The following is a 21,039-nucleotide window of genomic DNA, read 5'->3' as shown; positions in this document are numbered from 1 at the left end:
AAGGTACTTCCCATCCTTTGAGGTAAAAAAATGAAAGCCCTTATAAGCACGGCCACCTTGTGACATAATGGTGCAGCCAGGCATCACCCACAGCCTAAATCTGCCCTCAGCTTTGCACGCAGGGTTAGGCCACGTCTACACTGAAAAATCAGATTGACCGAGCTCCCGCGCTCAGGCCTGTGAAGGGTTAGATCAGGGTCACCCCAGTTGACCCCAGTGGGCCCAGCAGCCGCCTGTGCGGCCTCTGGGCGCGGCGGGGGAGCGGCTGTGAGTTCACCATCAAGGGACACCCGGGGCCTGCGCCTGGGCGCTGTTACGCAGGGTTGCCAACCCTCCAGGGTTGTCCTGGAGCCGCCAGGAGTTACAGATTAATACTTTAATTTTAAGGCTTGTGGCACGTGACGGAGCCTCCAGGGAGCCGCCCCACCGGAACTGGCGGCCCTCGTGCTACAATGGCGCGGCCGCCCTGCAGAGAGACACCCTCAGCGAGGGGCCAGATACACCCGGAGCTGCGCCGAGACCCCCCACCCTGCAAGCGGCCTCCAGGCAGGTCGGCACTAAGGGGAAGGCTGGTGGGACACTCTAGCCTCCCTTTGGGCTGCTCTCTATGGCAGCCAGGCCCACTCCCCTGCCTTTGACATGGCAACGGGACGCTCTAGCCCCTCCGGCGGCCCCTCACTCTATGGCAGTGGCGCGGTACACTCTCGCCCGCCCTCTGGGCCGCTCTCTATGGTGAGGCGCCCGACCCCCGGCCAGCGCCGCCCCCGGAAGCAGTGCCGTGACCCGGAAGTGCGGGGTGGGCGGGCAGCATGGCGGACCCGGCCGCTTGGCCGGAGCTGGAGGCCGCGGAGCGGGAGCGGCGCCGGGAGCTGGTTCTCCCCGGCGCGGCGGTGGAGGCCCGCATCCGGGCGGGGGGCGGCCGCCTGCCCCCGCGGCTCCTGGCCCTGCCGCTGCTGCAGGCGCTGGAGCTGAGCGGCTGCGGGGCGCTGCGGGAGCTGGGCCCGGGGCTGGCGGCGGCGCTGCCGGCCCTGCACACCCTGGTGCTGCGCGGCAACGGGCTGGGCCCGGCGGGGCTGGGCGCTCTGGAGGGCCCGGGGCTGGGAGGCCCCCTGCCGGCCCTGCGGCTGCTGGACCTGTCCGGCAACGGGCTGGAGACGCTGCCCGCGGCGCTGGGGGGAGCCCTGGGCCCGGCCGGGCCCTGCGCTCCGGGGGGGCCCCCCGCCTTCCCCCAGCTGCGGAGCTTGAACCTCACCGGGAACCGGCTCCGGGAGCTGGGGCCGGGCTTGGCCCGGGCCGCCCCCCAGCTCCAGACCCTGTTGCTCTCCGGGAACTGCCTGAGCGCCCTGCCCGGCGGCCTCCTGCCCCCGGGCGCCTCCAGCCTCCTCCCGCTGCTCAGCCAGCTGGAGGCAGCCGACAACGGGCTGCAGGAGCTGGGCTCTGCCATCGCCAACCTGCCGGCCCTCAAGGTCAGGGGGGGAGGGTGAGGAGAAGGGGCTGGGCAAAGAGACTGGCTACCCCTGGGGGTGTGAGGTTGGGCCCCCCATACGGTGGGTGGAGAAGGGGTTGAGGGGCTGGGACCCCACAGGAAATTGCAGGTAGTTTCCTGTGGGTTGGAATGGGGGTGATGCTAGAGCCCTGTGGGAAGGGTGGGATGCTGTTTTGCCAACCCCAGTGTACAAATAGCATAAGTTAGGCACTTTAAAAAAACGTGATTTTAACAAACAACTCATTTGGGCTTCATTTTATTTGCTTTCTAGTTTCTGAGCCTTTAGGTTTCATTTGGTTCAGGTTATCAAGCCTTTCTCCACAACCAAGAGGGCTAGAAACTTTTTTAATGGAAGATGAGATTCTCACTTAATTGATCTTGGATACTGGGGCTTTAAGAAAGTCACAAATATGGCATGACTTGAGAGTTGTCAGCATGGGTGGTGATTAGACCTTCATGGGAAAAGGTTGATATGTTGGATTCGGCTACATTACAAGTTCTAAAAGTAGTGGGTGTTGTATAGAGGAACTGACAAAGTTCATGAACTATGTAACGGTGCATTGATAGAATGGCATATCCTGGATCTAGTGTTAGCTAAAACAAATTACGTTTTCTTTTTTTGGGGGGAAAAAAAAACTGATTTTAAATTCCAAGCATTTTCAACCTGGTGTTATGGAATCTCTTCATGTAGATGTTTTATGCCATACCTTACCTTGTGGCATCTAACTGCCTTCTGAGCAAACAGCATGCCAAGGCTGAGTGAGGCTCAAGCTTTTTAAAAGCAGCCAGTCTAACTTTGTAAATGCTTTTCCTCCCTCAGATCCTGGATGTTTCCAATAATGAGTTATCAGAAATCCCTGTTGAGCTTGCTGACTGCCCTAAATTAAAGGAGGTCAACTTCAGAGGGAACAAACTGAAAGACAAGCGGCTGGAGAAAATGGTCAATAGCTGCCAGACAAAATCCATTCTGGAGTACTTGCGGGTTGGAGGCCGAGGCCGAGGATGTGGCAAAGGAAAAGGGAAACCAGACAACTTTGATAAAGAGGAAAGTAAAAAAAAAAAGAGGGATAAACGCCAGAAAAAGGATAGCGGAGATGGGGAACAAGACAAGCTGGAAGAGGTGAATAAACTGATGATCAAGATTCTGCACATTGCAGAAAATCCAGCTCCAGTGGTAGTTAAAGTTAGTCCAAATATAAAAGAAGTTCGGCCATACATTGTTGGCTGTGTGGTGAAGGGAATGAATTTGAAGCAAGGAAATGCCTTGAAGCGATTTCTTTCTGCACAGGTAATTATTGAAGGATTAGGCTAGAACTTTTGTGAATGCGTTTTCAGTGTTATCATTTTACTCTCATTCCAAATGAACAGAGTTAGGAACAGTCTGTTCCTGGGTATAGACTCTGTTTTCTCTTTAATAGAGTGACTAAAGAAGCTATTGCACATAGGCATAAACCTCGAGGACAGCTTCTCTGTAAGAACATAAGTTTAGTTTTTTGAGAGAGCTTTTCCCAACCAAGGAAGTAACTGATCACTTGTTATGATGAACATTGATGTTTTTAAATTCTGGGCAACTCTTAGATTGATTGCAATATAACAGTACAAAACAACTTGCATCTATTCCTTTATGTGCAATTTGCTTTACTTTCAGATTTCTGCCCCAGTTTGCACTAAATTGCGTGATCTACTGCAAATTTCAAAGCTTTCTTTATGAAAAAGGTGTTGGAAGCTGAGATACTATTGTGGAGGGTGCCACATATGCGCACAGATTTCCTCTACCAGTTTAAAAGATTCTTGTAGCTTTGCCATATACATTATGTTGTAATGCGGTCTTGGGATGCGTCAGGAGAGGTATTTCCAGTAGGGATAAGGAGGTTTTAGTACCGTTATACAAGGCACTGGTGAGACCTCACCTGGAATACTGTGTGCAGTTCTGGTCTCCCATGTTTAAGAAGGATGAATTCAAACTGGAACAGGTACAGAGAAGGGCTACTAGGATGATCCGAGGAATGGAAAACTTGTCTTATGAAAGGAGACTCAGGGAGCTTGGCTTGTTTAGCCTAACTAAAAGAAGGTTGAGGGGAGATATGATTGCCCTCTATAAATATATCAGAGGGATAAATACTGGAGAGGGAGAGGAATTATTTAAGCTCAGTACCAATGTGGACACAAGAACAAATGGATATAAACTGGCCACTAGGAAATTTAGACTAGAAATTAGACGAAGGTTTCTAACCATCAGAGGAGTGAAGTTTTGGAATAGCCTTCCGAGGGAAGCAGTGGGGGCAAAAGATCTATCTGGCTTTAGGATTAAACTCGATAAGTTTATGGAGGAGATGGTATGATGGGATAACATGGTTTTGGTAATTAAATATTCATGGTAAATAGGCCCAATGGCCTGTGATGGGCTATTAGATGGGGTGGGATCCGAGTTACCCAGGAAAGAATTTTCTGTAGTATCTGGCTGATGACTCTTTCCCATATGCTCAGGATTTAGCTGATCGCCATATTTGGGGTCGGGAAGGAATTTTCTTCCAGGGCAGATTGGAAGAGGCCCTGGAGGTTTTTTGCCTTCCTCTGTAGCATGGGGCACGGGTCACTTGCTGGAGGATTCTCTGCTCCTTGAAATCTTTAAACTATGATTTGAGGACTTCAATAGCACAGATATAGGTGTGAGGTTTTTTTTGTAGGAGTGGTGGGTGAAATTCTGTGGCCTGCTTTGTGCAGGAGGTCAGACTAGATGATCATAATGGTCCCTTCTGACCTAAATATCTATGAATCTATGTTCCGGGAATGAAGGATAACTGTGAATCCATGTTAAAATTAGAGTCGGCAAAGATTGTTTCCATCAGTGATAGTCAGACCTCAGTGGCTCAGGAGCCAAATCAATGATCAACATTACCCAAAAGAGTCACAGTAGTGTGAATTCATTGTTTCATTCACTATAGTACTATATAGTCATATTTCAATAGTATGACAGGAAATATTTAGTTTATATATTGCTGTGAGAATATCTAATATATAGATTATATTATTTTATCAACTACAATTGGTTGTTAACATAATGCAATCATCCTTATTGGTTAAGAACTTAGACTAATTGATGATTAAATCCCTCAGTGTTTTAATATGTGCTGCAAATAACCACAGAATACACACTAAAGAGCCACTTGCAGCTTATGAGCTTCAGTCTGAGTATCACTGAGTTAGATTATAGTGTGTTTTTTCTCTGGTGCTGGACTGGTAGTTTCCTACAACTGTTCTTCAGTGCTTTGTCCAGTCTAGTTTTAAATGCCATATGTGGCTTTAAAACTGTATTAAGCCATACTAATGGCACATGTTTGTACTCTAGTTTTCAGACTTGAAGGTGGTGTGTTTGAAAAAATTTCCTAACTGGTACATTAGTCACCTTGTCCACTAGATGGCAAATGATTGCTTTTCTCAAATGTGCAGGTCCTTGTGCATCTGTAGTTTTTTCTACCTTAGTTGACTTGTGCTGTGCTACACATTTCCTAATGGAAAATGGAGAATTAGTGGGATAGATCACCCAAAAAGCACAACTTTGGTCCCATACGGTAATTGATGCTTACAAATGCACAATCTTTCAAAATATTATGCATAACAATTGCATTTAAAGTTGCAGGCTGCGGTGGAGTGTTTTCCCCAAAACACCTTGTTGAGATTGGATCAGTTTCTTTTCACGGGTTTGCTAGCTTTGCCATATATGTGGTAATAAGCCTCTTTGAATACTCAGTTTCTTTACTTGTATAGTAAATAAGTATGGGATTTAGGGGTGGGGAGGAGAGAGTGGAGGATGGGGAAGATTATTCTGGAAGAAAAACAAGTGGTGCGGTGCAAAATTTGACCTACTTTAGCGTTGTAAGCTGAAGGAAAGTTTCCTCTTGCTTCTGTGTGTAATTGATATGCTAAAATGTCTAAATAGAAGCATTTTATCTGCTCCCTAATTGTGTTTTGTTTTTGTTTTAAGTCTCCATTTTTATGGAACCAGCAAAACAGTCTGAACTCCTCTCTTCTGTCTCTGCATTATAATTAGGCTTGGCAGAAATTGATGTTTTTTTTCCTCTAATTTCAACAGTGTGTTTGGTGTTTTTTTAAGGGTAAAAAAAAAAAATACAATAAACCCCACCCATAACAGCATGTCTGAGTTCACCCAGGCTCACGTATGGGGATAAAAATAGCAGTGAAAATGTTCTTCCTCAGGCTGGAGCCCTGTCTTTGAGATCCACCCCACTCACCAGGTTTCAAAGCCCAGGCTCCAACCCAAACCGAATGTCTACACTGCTATATATAGTCCTGTAGAATGAGCCCAAGTCATTGACATGGGCTTTGAGGCTTGCTGCTGCGAGGCTTTTTTGCAGTATAAATGTATCCTTAATTTTTACAGTTGCTAGAAATTAAGCAGGGGTTAGATTTGGGGTTAGGGCAGCACTGACAGTAGGGGAATACAGGGGACTCCCTGTATGGCCGAAGGGACCAAGGGTGCAAGGTGCTGGGAAGGCTGTGGGCCTGGCCTGGCAGAGCAGAGCCCCTGACCCCAGGTTGCTGCTGAACAGTTCCTGCACAGGGATGGCTTCTATATGCCTGGCTGGTGAGTGGGTGGGGCTGTGATGGCAGAGCTGCAGAGGGCTCTCTGGGCTGGTGACATTGGATCCCTGCAGGCAAGAGGGGTAAGGAATGCTCTTGTCCTGGTATGGCAGAATAGGGACCCCCAGCACTCCCAGTTGGTGAGAGCAGGGCCTGGCAGAGGGCTGCAGAGGGCTCCCTGCACTGCCACATGGATGGTGACACCCAGTCCTTGTAGGTGCAAGGCAGGGAGGCTGCGTTCCCGTTGACTGTTAGTATTTTTTTCCCGTCAATTTCAGTATGTCAGTTGAAATAGTTTACCAACATCTATCCATTTAAATCCAATGCTACAGAGCCTAATTATAATCGGGAAATTAACAAGCATTCCTTCCAGTGCCATGTGGACAGTGGTGAATTACTCTTTTGTGAACAAGTAAAGAGAACTATTGCTTTCAGCCTGATCCAACAGAGGGGGAAGCAAAGGCTTGTCAAACGGAAAAAGACAAAATTGATGGAGGGGGGGCAAAAATGTTTTGACACTAAGGGACTTGTTTAATAAGACAACTTAGAGCAAGGTTGAAGTTGGTAATGGTATAGGAATGCTGAAGGACATTGGCTGGTAACTTCATATTTCTGTGTCCTGCACATTTTTAGATCAAACTTCATGACGACATCTGTGAGAAAAGAACAGCAGCAACCATTGCCACACATGACCTGCAGCTGATCAAAGGGCCCCTGCTGTATGATGCTCAGCCACCTAACGAATTAAAGGTAGGATAAATAACCTTTTTCCTGTTGCTTTATCAAATTTTGGAGTGGTACAGAAATGGGAAGATGCTATTTTGCACGCTAAAGAAATAAGAAAATTTAACTGGAACCAGGAGATTAAGTTCAGAAAGTGTGCCAACCCCTATCTAAATCAGGCTCAGAAAACTCCTCACTGTTCAAATATCCTTCAGAATGTGAACGTTTATCAAAGTATCTGATTTACTAATAGTTACAGAACCCCTAGTACTAGTTGAATACCTTAAAAATTCAAACAGGTAAAGTAGTCCAAAATTGTTTTTTCTCCATAAAGAGCATTTTGATCTTGCATGTTACGCACTTTGCTTAGGGTGACAGAGGTCTTGGTGTTTCCCTGTTAACAGTTTCACTGCTGGTCCTCTCATTTGTGTTGAGCTGTTGCGAAGTTAATGTTCAGTGGAAGTCCATAAAATGTTAGGATATACTTGGAGTGTTGTGCAGCGTAGCAGGTGTTCATTCACATGAATGTACCGGGAGTGATGGGCAGCAATCTATAAGGTAATCAGCTGAACCAAATTCAGGCTCTGTTCACCAGTTCTTTCTCTCTGGCACTTTTTATTGCCACACTCCCAGATAATGTAATCATTTACAACCCATTAGTATACCAACCTCTTAAGCTAAACTTGATATGAAACTTAAACCCACGTTACAAAATGTTACTTTAACATGCTGATCAGGAAACCCTGAATTGCCATTGTAAGAGGAAGTCAGTGAACTCACTAACTTAATTGTTCTAATTAAACAGGGAAGTCTGAATAGTGTGGATTTCGAGAGCGACTCTGTATTGTTCATTTCTTCATTCTGCACACAACTAATCAGCAAGGCTATGTACTTCATTTCCAGGTCTGCAGTTTATCCAGGGATTGCCCAAGAATGGCTTCTGCTGTGATACTGTAGTTATCCTCATTCAGTGTATGATAATAGCAAGATGATTATGCCAGTCTTTGTGATGGTTAATGGGCTTGTTGCTTTCAAATTAATTAGCTTTCATCTGTGCCAGTCTTTTCAAAGGCAGCTTTTACCACTGAGGGTAGTAATTCATGTTAAAAAAAAATTAGGTTTCAGGGCTGAATAAATCTGGCAAAATTAATTTTTCTACAGTAACAAATAGTAGAAAACCATTTTATGTTCGAGGTCCTACACTTGAAAAGCTCTCAGAATATCGTGTATTTTGTTACATGGGCTAAAAGTAATGTTTCTTCTCCAAGATGGTATAGTGTCCAGTTAGTGAATCTGCAGGCTCTCTCCAGAGTTTGGATGTAAAACTAAGCTCTGGGTGCTCCTGCAGTAATTCATTTGTAATGAGCCATTTCAAACAGTAACACTGCATGCTTAGAGTAGAAGTCAGTCCGGTCCACATCAATTTGTGTTCCAACAGAGACGTGCACTCAGTGTTCTGGTTCATTTGCAGTGCTAAAAACTAGATTGTCTGTCTCTCCAGTTTTGTTCCTTCTTATTAATCATGGGCAAGCTAGCCTCCTGACAGGAAATTCAGGTGAACATTGGAAAGAAGGTTATGTAAAACATAGCTCAATATTAAACTTGGATATTCTATCAGAAATAGCACTCTTTGAACACACAATTCTGTCAGTGTTTGTGCATCTCTTGTTATTGCTAGTAGGCAATGTGTTGTCATGAAGAGAAGAGTAGGTCTCTTAACTCATCACATCCGCACAGTGGGAGCCAGAAGAAATTTTCAATGGCACTAAAGCTTTTTTAATTCTAGATGCTGTGATTGCAAACCAGGCAGGAGTGCTTAAGGTTCAGGAGCTATAGAGTCCTGAAGCATGGTCCATGACCTCACTTTGGCTGGCTAGATCTCTTTGGCCTTGTCTATAGTACGAAATTAGGTCGAATTTATAGAAGTCAGTTTTGTAGAAAGCATTTTTATACAGTCGATTGTGTGTGTCCCCACACAAATGCTCTAAGTGCATGTAGTCGGCGGAGTGTGTCCACAGTACCGAGGCAACCATCGACTTCCAGAGCGTTGCACTGTGGGTAGCTATCCCACAGTTCCTGCAGTCTCCACCACCCATTTGAATTCGGGGTAGACATCCCAGCCCCTGATGGGGCTAAAACATTGTCGCGGGTGGTTCTGGGTGCATATCGTCAGGCCCCCGTTCCCTCCCTCCCTCCGTGAAAGCAAGGGCAGACAGTCTTTTTGCACCTTTTTTCTTGAGTTACCTGTGCAGACGCCGTACCACGGCAAGCATGGAGCCCGCTCAGCTCACTGTCACCGTACGTCTCCTGGGTGCTGGCAGACACGGTCCTGCATTGCTACACAGCAGCAGTTCATTGCCTTTTGGCAGCAGACAGTGCAGTATGACTGGTAGCCGTCATCGACGTAGTCCAGGGTGCTCTTTTAACCGACCTCGATGAGGTCGGGGCGCCTGGGCAAACATGGGAGTGACTCAGCCAGGTCATTTCCCTTTTAAGTTTCGTCTCATGGCGATTCAGTCCTACCGGCAGTGCACTGTCTTTTAATCTGCAGCCAGCAGAAGACGATGGCCAGCAGTCATACTGCACTGTCTTCTGCCGAGCACCCAGTTGATGACAATGGCTAGCGGTCGTACTGCACAGTCTGCTGCCGGCAAGATGTATAAAGACAGATGAAGTGGATCAAAACAAGAAATAGACCAGATTTGTTTTGGATTCGTTTTCTCCTCCCTCCCTCCGTGAAATCAACAGCCTGCTAAACCCAGTTTTGAGTTCTATCCTTGAGGGGGCCATTTTGTTTCTCACAAAGCCACCCCCTTTGTTGATTTTAATTCCCTGTAAGCCAACCCTGTAAGCCATGTTGTCCGTCTCCCCTCCCTCCGCCAGAGCAATGGCAAACAATCGTTTCGCCCCCTTTTCCCTGGATTGCAGGAGCAGACGCCATAGCACAGCAAGCATGGAGCCCGTTCAGCTCACCCCAGCAGTTATGACCTTTGTAAACACCTTGCGCATTATCGTGCAGAGTATGCAGAACCAGCACCTGAAAAACCAGGCGAGGAGGCGACGGCAGTGCGGTGATGAGGCCCTGAACACACTTTTCTCTAAAACCGTGTTCCCCCACAATTTGGAGATCATGGTGTTTAATGGGGCAGGCTCATGCCATGGAATGCCAATTCTGGGCCCGGGAAACAAGCACAGAGTGGTGGGACCACAGAGTGTTGCAGGTCTGAGATGAGTCCCAGTGGCTCCGAAACTTTTGCATGCGTAAGGGCACTTTCATGGAACTTTGTGACTTGCTTTCCCCTGCCCTGAGGCGCAAGAATACCAAGATGAGAGCAGCCCTCACAGTTCACAAGCGAGTGGCAATAGCCCTGTGGAAGCTTGCAACGCCAGACAGCTACCAGTCAGTCGGGAATCAGTTTGGAGTGGGCAAATCTACTGTGGGGGTTGCTGTGATGCAAGTAGCCAACGCAGTCAATGATCTGCTGATATCAAGGATAGTGACCCTGGGAAATGTGCAGGTCCTAGTGGATGGCTTTGCTGCAATGGGATTCCCTAACTGTGGTGGGCTATAGACGGAACGCATATCCCTATCTTGGGTCCGGACCACCAGGGCAGCCAGTACATAGACCGCAAGGGGTACTTTTCAATGATGCTGCAAGCACTGATGGATCACAAGGGACGTTTCACCAACATCAACATGGGATGGCCGGGAAAGGAAGATCCCTGCTAGCCAAAAGCGAACAGCTCAGCGCCAAAGGCCCCCCCCTCCCACCGCGTGGCTAACTGCAGGGAGGATTTCTTTTTAGCCACAGACAAACAGCCCAGTATGAACAGGCACCTCTGAATGTCCCCTTAATCAAACTCCCACATTTCAACCAGTTTACCATGAATGATATCACTCTCTCCTGAGGATAACACAGAGATGAAGAACGGATGTTGCTTGAATGCCACCAAACACCGGGACCATACGCTGCCAGGCTTTGTCATGCAATGATACCAGATTACTTGCTACTAGCATGGCGTGGTAAAGTGTCCTACCATGGAGGATGGAATAAGGCTGCTCTCCCCAGAAACCTGCAAAGGCTTTTAGAGTACCTCCAGGAGAGCTTCATGGAGATGTCCCTGGAAGATTTCCGCTCCATCCCCAGACACGTTGACAGACTTTTCCAGTAGCAGTACTGGCCACGAATGCATCCCAAGTCCTCATGGCTACTTAATCATTAAAAAAAGCTTGCTTTTATAACCTGTATTGTATTTTAAAAGGTACACTCACCAGAGGACCCTTCTCCAGCTTCATTGGGTTGGGAGGGTATTTCAGTCAGGGTGATAAAAAGATCCTGGCTGTCAGGGAAAACGGTGTGCTGTGTGCTCTCCTCAAGCTCATCATCCTCATCTTCCCCATCTGCAAAATCCTCAGCCATGGCGGAGAGTATCCCATCCTCGGAGTCCATGGACAGGGGTGGGGTAGTGGCGGCCCCCCCCCTAGAATTGCATGCAGCTCAGCATAGAAGTGGCATGTCTGGGGCTCTGTTCTGGAGTGTCTGTTTGATTCTTTGGTTTTCTGGTACGCTTGTCTGAGCTCCTTAAGTTTCACGCAGCACTGTGTTGCGTCCCTGATGTAGCCTCTGTCCCTCATGGCCTCTGAGATTTTTTTGAAATGTTTTGGCATTTCATCTTTTGGAACATAGTTCTGTTAGCACGGATTCCTCTCCCCATACAGCAATCAGATCCAGTACCTCCCGTTCAGTCCATGCTGGAGCTCTTTTTCGATTCTGGGACTGCATGGTCACCTGTGCTGATGAGCTTGCCTGGCCAAACAGGAAATGAGATTCAAAAGTTCCTGGGGCTTTTCGTGTACACCTGGCCAGTACATCTGAGTTGAGAGTGCTGTCCAGAGCAGTCACAATGGTGCACTGTGGGATAGCTCCAAGAGGCCAATACCTTCAAATTGCATCCACACTAACCCTAATTCGAAACGGTGATGTCGATTTCAGCGCTAATCCCCTCGTTGGGGAGGAGTACAGAAATCTGTTTTAAGAGCCCTTTATGTCGAAAAAATGGCTTCGTTGTGTAGATGGGTGCAGGGTTAATTCGGATTTAATGCTGCTAAATCCGACATAAACTCGTAGTGTAGACCAGGCCTTAGATGCAGACTGCCTTAGTTTTCATCACTAATAATGCAATCAAGGCATTTCTGTTCATTTCTCAAGCTCTATAGGAGTGCAGGCAAATGTTAGTAGTTAATGCATTTTGTCTAAAGCATTTCATCATATACTGATGAGGTTCAGTCCTCCAACAGTTGCCCTCTTATGGACTGAGGCCATATGAAGCTAGAAATTACTTGGAACAAGCCCAGTACTTGTCTCTTGCTACAAAGGAACTGACAGGCTGTAGTAAACTTACCTACCTGTTGCCCAAGGCAAAAACACTTTTAACTGTACTTCCTGATGAAATGTTACTAATCTTTGGTTCTTTGTTTACTTTTAATATTCCAGATGGCAAAGCATCTCTGATTTAAACCATGCAGCCCACAAAGTAATCCCTGATCAAACAAGGCTTTCTGAGAACCCACTCCACAGGATATATTTAACTCCTAGCAAACAATACCAGCCAGCAGTAGAATCCAGGAGCCAAGTCTTTCATGTATAATTGAAATTAGAAAAAATGTTGCAGGTGTGGACTTTGGCCAAGGGATCACAAATAAATCCTGAACTTCATGTTCACCACCTGATGTTGAAAAATTGCCTCTCTTGTGGCCTTAATTGCAGGTGCAAATACTAGAATGTGGACATCTGACTACCTGACTGCTTGCTAGTTAGACAGACATGTTTACTACAAGTTATTGTGTGTGAATAGTCACAAAATACAGTAGGCTAACACACACTTCTTTCACTTCTGGAGACTTTGGTCCAATTATTTCCTTGGATCACAGGTGAAAGATTTTGTTGGATCTTCAAATTCAGTTGTCCACAGCATCATGATTCTAAAGGGACCAGAATCCAAATTGTGGAGTAGTTCTTCATAGTATGAGCCAATGCTATATTTTTTCTGCAGTTACCACGAATTGCTGACCAAGCTATGGGAATAGCCTTTGAGATGCACCTAAAAAAGTGTCCTTCTAATTCCATTAATACAATAGGAGAGCAGTTGACTGGCTTTTTTTTATTTTTTTAAAAGGTGTGGGGGGGAGGCAGAGTGGTGAAGCAGGGGTTATTTGCTCATTAGAAATAAACCATAGTGTGTGTTCTCCAGTTTGACACAGCTGTGCTCCATACCTTCTCCTCCCAGCTGTTCAGGAGTATTTCCAGCATGGAGTGATTAAAATAAAGGCATCTAAATCGTCATAATTTAAATTACTTGATCTAAAACAAATACAAATAACTGTTTTAAATCACGTTGAGGCTTTGTAAAATGAATTTTAGATTTTGTCCATTGTAATTTTAGATTGAAAAACAGTTGTGCTGGATTATAAATGAGGATGGTTCAGTATCTTCTTTCAGTTTTATGTAACTGCTATAGGCAAAATAAAACATTGAGAACTAAGGTCTTGATCCTGCAAACACTCAAGTGGGTACGTAACTTCACTCACTAATAGTCCCATTGATTTCAGTGTGCTTAAAATCAAGTGTTTGCAGAATCTGGGGCTAAAATTGTATTGTTAAATATTTTTCTCTGAGTAGAATAATCATCTTTGTCATTTTAAACGACTTGCTTCAGTGCTAACCACAAGACGTTTAGATTTTCAATACAATACCAAAATGATTGTGAATTTTATATGTACAAGCTAAAATATAGGAGCCTAAAGTTAGGCTCCAAAGCCCTTGTGTAAGTACCTCTGGGTGGAATTTTCAAAATCACCAAAGTGACTTGGGAATGCAAGTCCCATTGACTTCAAACTGATCCCTGATGTAGGAGTATAGCCTGTTTGAAGCATTTCAGCTTTCTTGACTTGTGGAAGTACAATCTATCAAAGTGTTGGTTGTAAATATAGCAATGGCTATTTGCGTAGCCATTTTCTGTTTGAGTTTGTGGATGTTAGGAGGTTCTGGACTTGTTTTTCTGCACAGATGAGCATTTTAAGTGTGATGGTTCTTGGAAAGAAATCTCTGTGTAAAATCTGAAGTTCTGCAAGCAATTAATAAACTAAAGAGAAGTACAAAACAAAGACTAAAGAAGGCAAAGAACTAGCAACGTGTAAAGTTAAATAAAAAAAAAAAAGGTTTTTGTTTTTTTAAATGATTATTTTTCTACCCCTGTTTTCCATCCTGCTGTTCCCTCTGAGTCTTGCTTTGCTCCAGTCTGTTTGTAGCACCAATGAGAACGCGGATTGCAGAGTTGATCAAATAGTGAGGAACCATAATCACTGCTTGAGCATGTAGCACCAGCCACCCTTGATAAAACTTAGAACAACTAGAAGAGATTTCAGCAGCACTAATTGTGGCGGGGGAGTTTTCTAAACTCTGCAGAATAAAGAGCTGTAGAGCTTAATCTATAGTAATGTAAAATCTGAGTTATACACATCACAAATTAGGCCTCTAGGGCATAAGAGTTAATACTAAAACTATTCAGTTTTTTCTTCTAAAATAGTCCAAAGCACTGGAAAGTCTTTGGGCGAGCCATGGTTCTAAGAGATGTATCTTGGGTTAAGCTTTTTATTCTTGAATGTCTCCTGTTCGCTCAATTCTAAAATAAACATGATGTTCAAAACTCAAGAACATACCATAATTAATAGGAATGTCCCTTTGGTGTGATAACACAAACAAGAGTCCGGGCAGGGAGTTTAAACATGCCTGAATATCTAGGATGTTTTTAAAGAATGAAATGTCACAAATGTTTCATAAAATCCCCCGTTGTCTATGTTCCAAGCAAAAGAATTAAATTTATGCAGAACTTTCAGTTAAGTGTTATCTCCCCATTTTTTATTGCTTTAGCTCTTATGAACTAGCTCAGATAGTCCTGACGTCAATGAATGACTCTTAGCTTTAAGTATTTGCTTTCTCTCTGATACAGGTAATGCCACTGGGTCGGAAGGAGATCAAGGCAAAGGATCTTGTCCGTCAGTTGCAGTTAGAGGCTGAGGAACAAAGAAAACAGAAGAAGCGTCAGAATGTTTCTGGACTGCACAAGTCAGTGTATTAATGCACAGCTTTTTTCAAATTGATCAGACACATTTTGGCCAATTTAAGATCACATGAAAAGCAACAGTATCGTAACTGCAAAGAACATCAGATTTGCCCTTTTGTGCTTAGTTATGAAAGGCAACATCTAATGGTAACAGGGTGCATATGCACTTAACATGAGCTCCTGAAAATCTAGAGGGGGGGAGGGGGCGGAAGAAAGATTGGGGAGAAATTTACAAATAACAGTACTGAGTGCAGTGTGGTTGAGTGACATCATGTTGGGCCTCCAATTATACCAAGAGTTAATTTGGAAGTTGTCACCATTACTACAATATAAATTGTGCCGAAAGACAGTGGATGTTTGAGAGGAGGGAAATTGGAGGGGAGCTGAATATAAATGTAAGCACAATAAGTTTGCTTATGTGAAATATCCAAAATTCTGTCAATGGAACAGCTTGTAAGGAGCTGAAACCTTTAAGTGACTACATCTAATTTGAAGGAAAACGACACATCACCCTTCCCATCCCATTTGTACTGGGATCATCTCACATGTCCATCATTATGCATGTTTTGGGGAAACTGACCAGGTAAACAAAGTGGGGATTGCATATTTCTGTAAGTGGTGGAGACAGGTAATGAGACTTAAATTTAAGCATATGAGCTTGTAGCATCAGTAAAACAAGCTCTAAAATGTTGCTGTATTTTGAGCACTGGGTGCAGTAAATGCATTAAGAACGTGTTTGCTCACTTTGGCAATCGGAATATTACTTAAACTTTAAAGTGCTTCATGATTATTGCTTCATTACTCACATTTAGTGCAGGCCGTGCAGTTGTTGATGTCATGATGCCGTAGTTATGTTTTTCTGTGTGTTGGATCAGAAACACGTAACCTCCATTTTCCCACTCTTCTAACTCTTATTTATTGTTGCCTGATCTCTTTCCATTATCTTCACTTTTTTTTTCCTTGACAGGTACCTTCAATTACTGGATGGGAAAGAGAACTATCCTTGTCTAGTAGATGCTGAGGGTGTTGTGATTTCTTTCCCACCAATCACTAACAGCGAGAGAACAAAGGTACAAAAGTTTCAATCCACTTATATCCAAGTCTCAACGATAGTGGAAGTGGGCCAGGCTTCAAAACTAAATTACTTCAATCCTCTCCTTGTCAGGAGATACTCAGAGGTGTTGTGGAATAAATGCTCCTGATCTTACCATATGTTCAAGTCTCCATTGAAATTCATGAGTGAGTTTAGAATCTGAACTGTTAAGGTCTAAAGTTTATATATTAAAAGCACTAGATTTTTAAAAATGAATTTGAAGTCAAACTATGCATTTTTAATGCTGAATGTCAAAATTATATTAAGCTATTTAGCAGTGCTGCTTAACCTTTGTGGGCTCAGGAGCCATTTGTTAACCTTGATGGCCTGTAGCAACCCAGTGAATAGCTTTCCTGGAGAGAAGAAAAATCTGCCTTACTAAATATTTTTTTTACCTAGATTATATAATGCACGTTACTGTACTAAGTACTGAAAAAGAACACTCTGCATACCATAGCAGTGGCTCCTGTCCTGTGGGGCTGGCTGGGCTTGGCTCCTCACTCTGGGTGTGGTAACCTCTGGGGTCGTAGGGTTACTCACTCACATTTGGCCTGGCTGGCAGCCTGTCATCATGATGGAGGAGTGGCTGAGCCAAACCTGAGTGGTGCTGTGACTCCCCCATGCAGCAGGTAGTAACACGAGCCCAGCCAGCCCTGCAGGACTGGAGTTGTAGGCGTCACTGCTGTGGGTTGAGTGTGGGGGTTGCTCTGCAGCCTCCCTTTCCTGTCCCACCCAGGGCCTCCCATCTCCCCAAGGGCAGGATTTGGCCACCCTTCCCCTCCCCTCCCCTCCCCTCCCCGGCCTCCCACTCGACTGTTTGGCTACATCTACACCATGAGCTAGGGATGTGCTTTCCCCGGGTCGTGTACATAGACTTGCACTAGGTGTCAGCGAACTAGCTGAGTATAAATAAGAGTGTAGCCATCATCGCACAGGCAGTGGCAGCAGAGACCCAGCTAAGCCATGTTGAGTTTGCACCCCCTGAACCCAGTAGGTACGTACTCCGCATGGCTGAGCCGTGCCGCCGCTGTCACTCCCCATGCTGTAGTGGGTGGTCTGCTTTGTATACAGCTAGCACGAGTATGTGTTCACAAACAAGAGCATCATGCCCTTAGCTCATAGTGCAGACATAGCCTTTGACAAATCCTGGCCACCTGATATTTGGATGGCAACCCACAGGCTGAGAAACCGTACTCTGTAGCAAGCCGTTCCAAAGGTACGATGTTTTGGCCGGAGACGTACAAACCTACAGTTCTTCCTTCATGAAGTTAGCAGGATTCACATGTTGTTACTTGAGCACTTGGATGCTTTTCAAATAATAGCTGAAATATTCTTTGAGAAATATTGGATTGTGATTTTTGGAGCTGTGCACACTAGTTTCTATTTCATTGTATTACAATTCAGCCTTCCCTTTTCTGAGTCCCTCTGGAATACTTTTTAGATTAAAAAAACCACTTGTGATCTATTTCTGGAAGTGACGAGCAGCACCAGCCTCCAGATATGCAAAGATGTCATGGACACCCTCATTCTAGTAAGTATTCCAGTAAGTTAAATCTATAGCTTGTTCTTTGTTTGTTCCCTGAATAAGAGAACCAAGTTGGAATAGAGAGGTACATGGAGCTTAATTTCTCCCTTTATTGTTTATAATTTTGTCTTTATTGCATGTTACTATGAACACTTATTGGTAACTTTATTGCATGTGACTATGCCACTTAATCAGGAAGCGTCAATGGATTTCAGATTCATTACTGCCTACTGGACATGCCCATCTCTGTATAGATTCATAGGCTCCAAGGCTAGAAGGAGCCATTGTGGTCATCTAATCTGACCTCCTGTATAACACAGACCAGAGAACTTCCCCCAAAATAATCCATAGAGTAGAGCTTTTTAGAAAAACATCCAATCTGGATTTTAAAATTGTCAGTGATGGAGAATCTACCACAACCCTTGGTAAGCTGTTCCAGTGGTTAATTACTCTCACTGTTAAAAATGTACACCTTATTTCCAGTCTGAATGGGTCTAGCTTCAACTTCCAGCCATTGGATCGTATTACACCTTTTTCTGCTAGGTTGAAGAGCCCATTGTTAAATATTTGTTCCCATTTAGGTACTTAAACTGTAATTAGCTCCTCCCCCCCATCTCTTTGTTCAGAGAAACAGATTGAGCTCTTTGAGTCTGTCACTATAACACATGTTTTCTGATCCTTTAATCGTTCTTGTGGCCCTTCTCTGAACCCTCACTAGAACTGAACACAGTATTCCTGCAGTGGTCGCACCACTGCCAAGTAGAGAGGTAAAATAACTCTTTATTCCTACTCGAGATTCCCTTCTTTATGCATCCCAGGATTGCATTTGCTCTTTTGGCCACAGAATTAGACTGGAAGCTCATGTTCAGTTGATTATCCACCATGACCCCCAAATCTTTTTCGGAGTCGCTGCTTCCCAGAATATAGTTTTGCATTCTACAAGTTTGGCCTACATTGATTTTGTAGATGAATACATTTACAGTTAGCTCTGTCAAAATGCATCGTGCTTGCTTGTGCCCAGTTTACCAAGCAATCCAGATTACTCTGAATCAGTGACCTGTCCTCTTCTTTGTTTACCACTCCCCCAAATTTTGTATCCTCTGCAAATGTTATTAGTGATGATTTTACAGTTTCTTCCAGGTCATTGATAAAAATGTTGAATAGCTTAAGGCCAAGAACTGATCGCTGCGATACCCTCCTGGAAACAGACCCACTCGATGGTTAATCCCCGTTTACAGTTACATTTTGAGATTTATCAGTTAGCCTTGTTTTTAATCCATTTAATGTGTGCTATGGTCATTTTATATCCTTATTTTTTAATCAAAATAACATGCGGTACCAAGTCAGACACCTCACAAAGGTCTAATTATATCACATCAACGCATTACCTTGATCAACCAAACTTGTAACCTCATCCAAAAAAAAGTGAAGTTAGGCTGACAAGCTCTATCTTCCATAAACCCATATTTATGGGGAAAAAACCACGTTTATTAGTTCTCACGGACAACACAGCAGTGATGTTCTACATGAACAGACAAGGATGGGCCGGGTTGACTCTTCTGTGCCAAGAAGCAATACTGCTTTGGGAGTTTTGCATTGCCAACACAATTCACTTCAAAGCCTCCCACCATCCAGGTCTCCAGAATAGGATGGCAGATTGAGCAGATTTTTCACCAGTCATCACAAATGGTCTCTCTGGCCAGATATAGTCAGCCTAATTTTTCAAGACTGGGAGATTCCACACTTCAACCTCTTTGACACTTTGTTGTGACAAGTTGCAGTTTTGTTCATGTGCAGGTCCCACAGTCCAGGGTGTCTGATGGATGCTTTACCCCCTAGTTCCTCTCCTCCTACACTTCATTAATTAAATATCATTAGGATGGTCTGAAGTCCAAGTTCATTGACACTTGGATAGTTGATATAGGGCAGGAATGAGGACAATTTAAAATATGTTGAAAGCAGAGTCCTTAGTAGTGACACTGGAGCAGGTTCTTTTCATTTAGAATCGAAGTGCTGGGATGCAAAGCCTGATTTGTAAACCTGCTTGTCTAGAATTTGAGGACAAGAATAGCAGAAGAAAATAAGGTTTTCAGATAGAATTCACTAACCTGTATGTTGAGCTGTAAGTTTCTTTTTAAAAAAATGCTTAAATGATTACTGAAAGCTTCCATTTATATCATCAGTCCCTCAGTAGTATGTAAAGCTCAGGCCTTCTTATTGGAAACTCTTTAAGCAATTCATAGCCCATCCACTGTGTTCACCATGTACATTGAAATCTTTGATTCCTTTTTGTTTCCTAATCAGAAAATGGCAGAACTCAACAAATTCACTTTAGAGAATAAGGAGGAAGAATCTGTGTCTGATGCTGAAACGGACATGATTTCTGAACCAGTGAATTCAAATCCCAGCCAAAATGCAGAGCAAGAGAATTCTCCATTAACAGTGGAGCAGGTTCGCGTTGTGGACATGGATGGGAACTTAAAAGTACTGTATCCATCTAAAACTGACCTAATTCTGGTCTCATCTCTTTTAACTGTAATTCGTTAACAGCCATCAAGGTTCTTGTAAAATGCTTTGATTTTGAATTTTTTTGCGTATTTTACAAATACAGAGTTTGTATATGGTAAAATTAAATTATTTAGACTCCTCTGTCTTTAAGAAACATGTAAAGTGCCCTCCTTTTGGGTGCATAACTCTGATAATTTGATCCTACTATGGCAAGGAATACTGCATTCTTTCCTGTCTTAGTAATAAAGTCCTAATGTTATAACTGGTTAGAGATGTGAATCAGTCTTTAAATGCTAAACTTGGGATCTAAGTATTTCACATATTTTGTGCTCAGGATCATTCTTATCCCATCTAGTTGTAATATATAGATATGGTGACCTTGGAAGTTGAAATAACATTGAGCTGTTCGAAGATGCTTTGAAGCAAAATACCAGTTTATGAAATTGCCCGCTCCCCAAAAATCAATCTTTTATAAGCCTGTTTTTTGTTTTGTTCATGTGAATTAATGTGGAAACCTATTTTGTGACTTAATGAGTAAATAGATAACACAAAAACTGACCAACAAGGATATATCCCATCTACTGGTACTAAAGACATTGGCTGTCTAATATACCATAAAAAGATGATGTGGAGAGTTAAAGCTATTGCTGATTATCATGATTTGAGTCTTATTTTTCTTGATGCAACTCTGCTTTGTAATGTGTTCATATGGGACTAAACCTGAATCACTGCAAACCCCGTAACCTCTTGTGGTTTTCTTAAACTCGTCAGTCTAAGTGCAGCCAAACATTTTTTTAAAATTTCAGCTGTGAACCTTTCATGTGATAGTTACACCACCATATTGCTATAGGTGTGATACTGCTTCTCTTGCTCACCAAAGCACCAGCAAGCCAAGGTGTTTATCTGTCATGCTGCATTTTGAAGCTATAATCCATTCGCACGGAAGTATTAGCCACCATTGAACCGGTCCCAAACCAT

At 44.0% G+C, this 21,039-nt stretch overlaps 1 protein-coding gene across 1 annotated transcript; it reads left to right on the top strand.

Annotated features, from left to right (window-relative positions):
- The first annotated feature begins 809 nt into the window (after nt 1–809).
- On the top strand, nt 810–20,764 carry LRRC47 (leucine rich repeat containing 47). The gene is made up of 7 exons (XM_074975447.1): nt 810–1,466; nt 2,307–2,774; nt 6,722–6,838; nt 14,822–14,937; nt 15,903–16,005; nt 17,470–17,559; nt 19,858–20,764. Exons 1-7 carry the CDS (start codon nt 810–812, stop codon nt 20,098–20,100), a joined length of 1,794 nt encoding a protein of 597 aa, XP_074831548.1. The 3' UTR covers nt 20,101–20,764.
- The last annotated feature ends 275 nt before the right edge of the window (nt 20,765–21,039 follow it).

This window comes from Natator depressus, chromosome 18, assembly GCF_965152275.1.
Source record: "Natator depressus isolate rNatDep1 chromosome 18, rNatDep2.hap1, whole genome shotgun sequence".
Taxonomy (NCBI): domain Eukaryota; kingdom Metazoa; phylum Chordata; order Testudines; family Cheloniidae; genus Natator; species Natator depressus.
Note: the sequence above shows the minus strand (reverse complement) of the source record. Positions and strands in the feature narration are given on the sequence as shown.

Bases quoted from the DNA above. Each gene is read 5' to 3' on its own strand.
- LRRC47 (XM_074975447.1), top strand. From the start codon at position 810: ATGGCGGACCCGGCCGCTTGGCCGGAGCTGGAGGCCGCGGAGCGGGAG. The intron at 16,006-17,469 runs GTACAAAAGTTT...AATACTTTTTAG, and splicing joins CTAACAGCGAGAGAACAAAG to ATTAAAAAAACCACTTGTGA. The intron at 17,560-19,857 runs GTAAGTATTCCA...TTTCCTAATCAG, and splicing joins TCATGGACACCCTCATTCTA to AAAATGGCAGAACTCAACAA.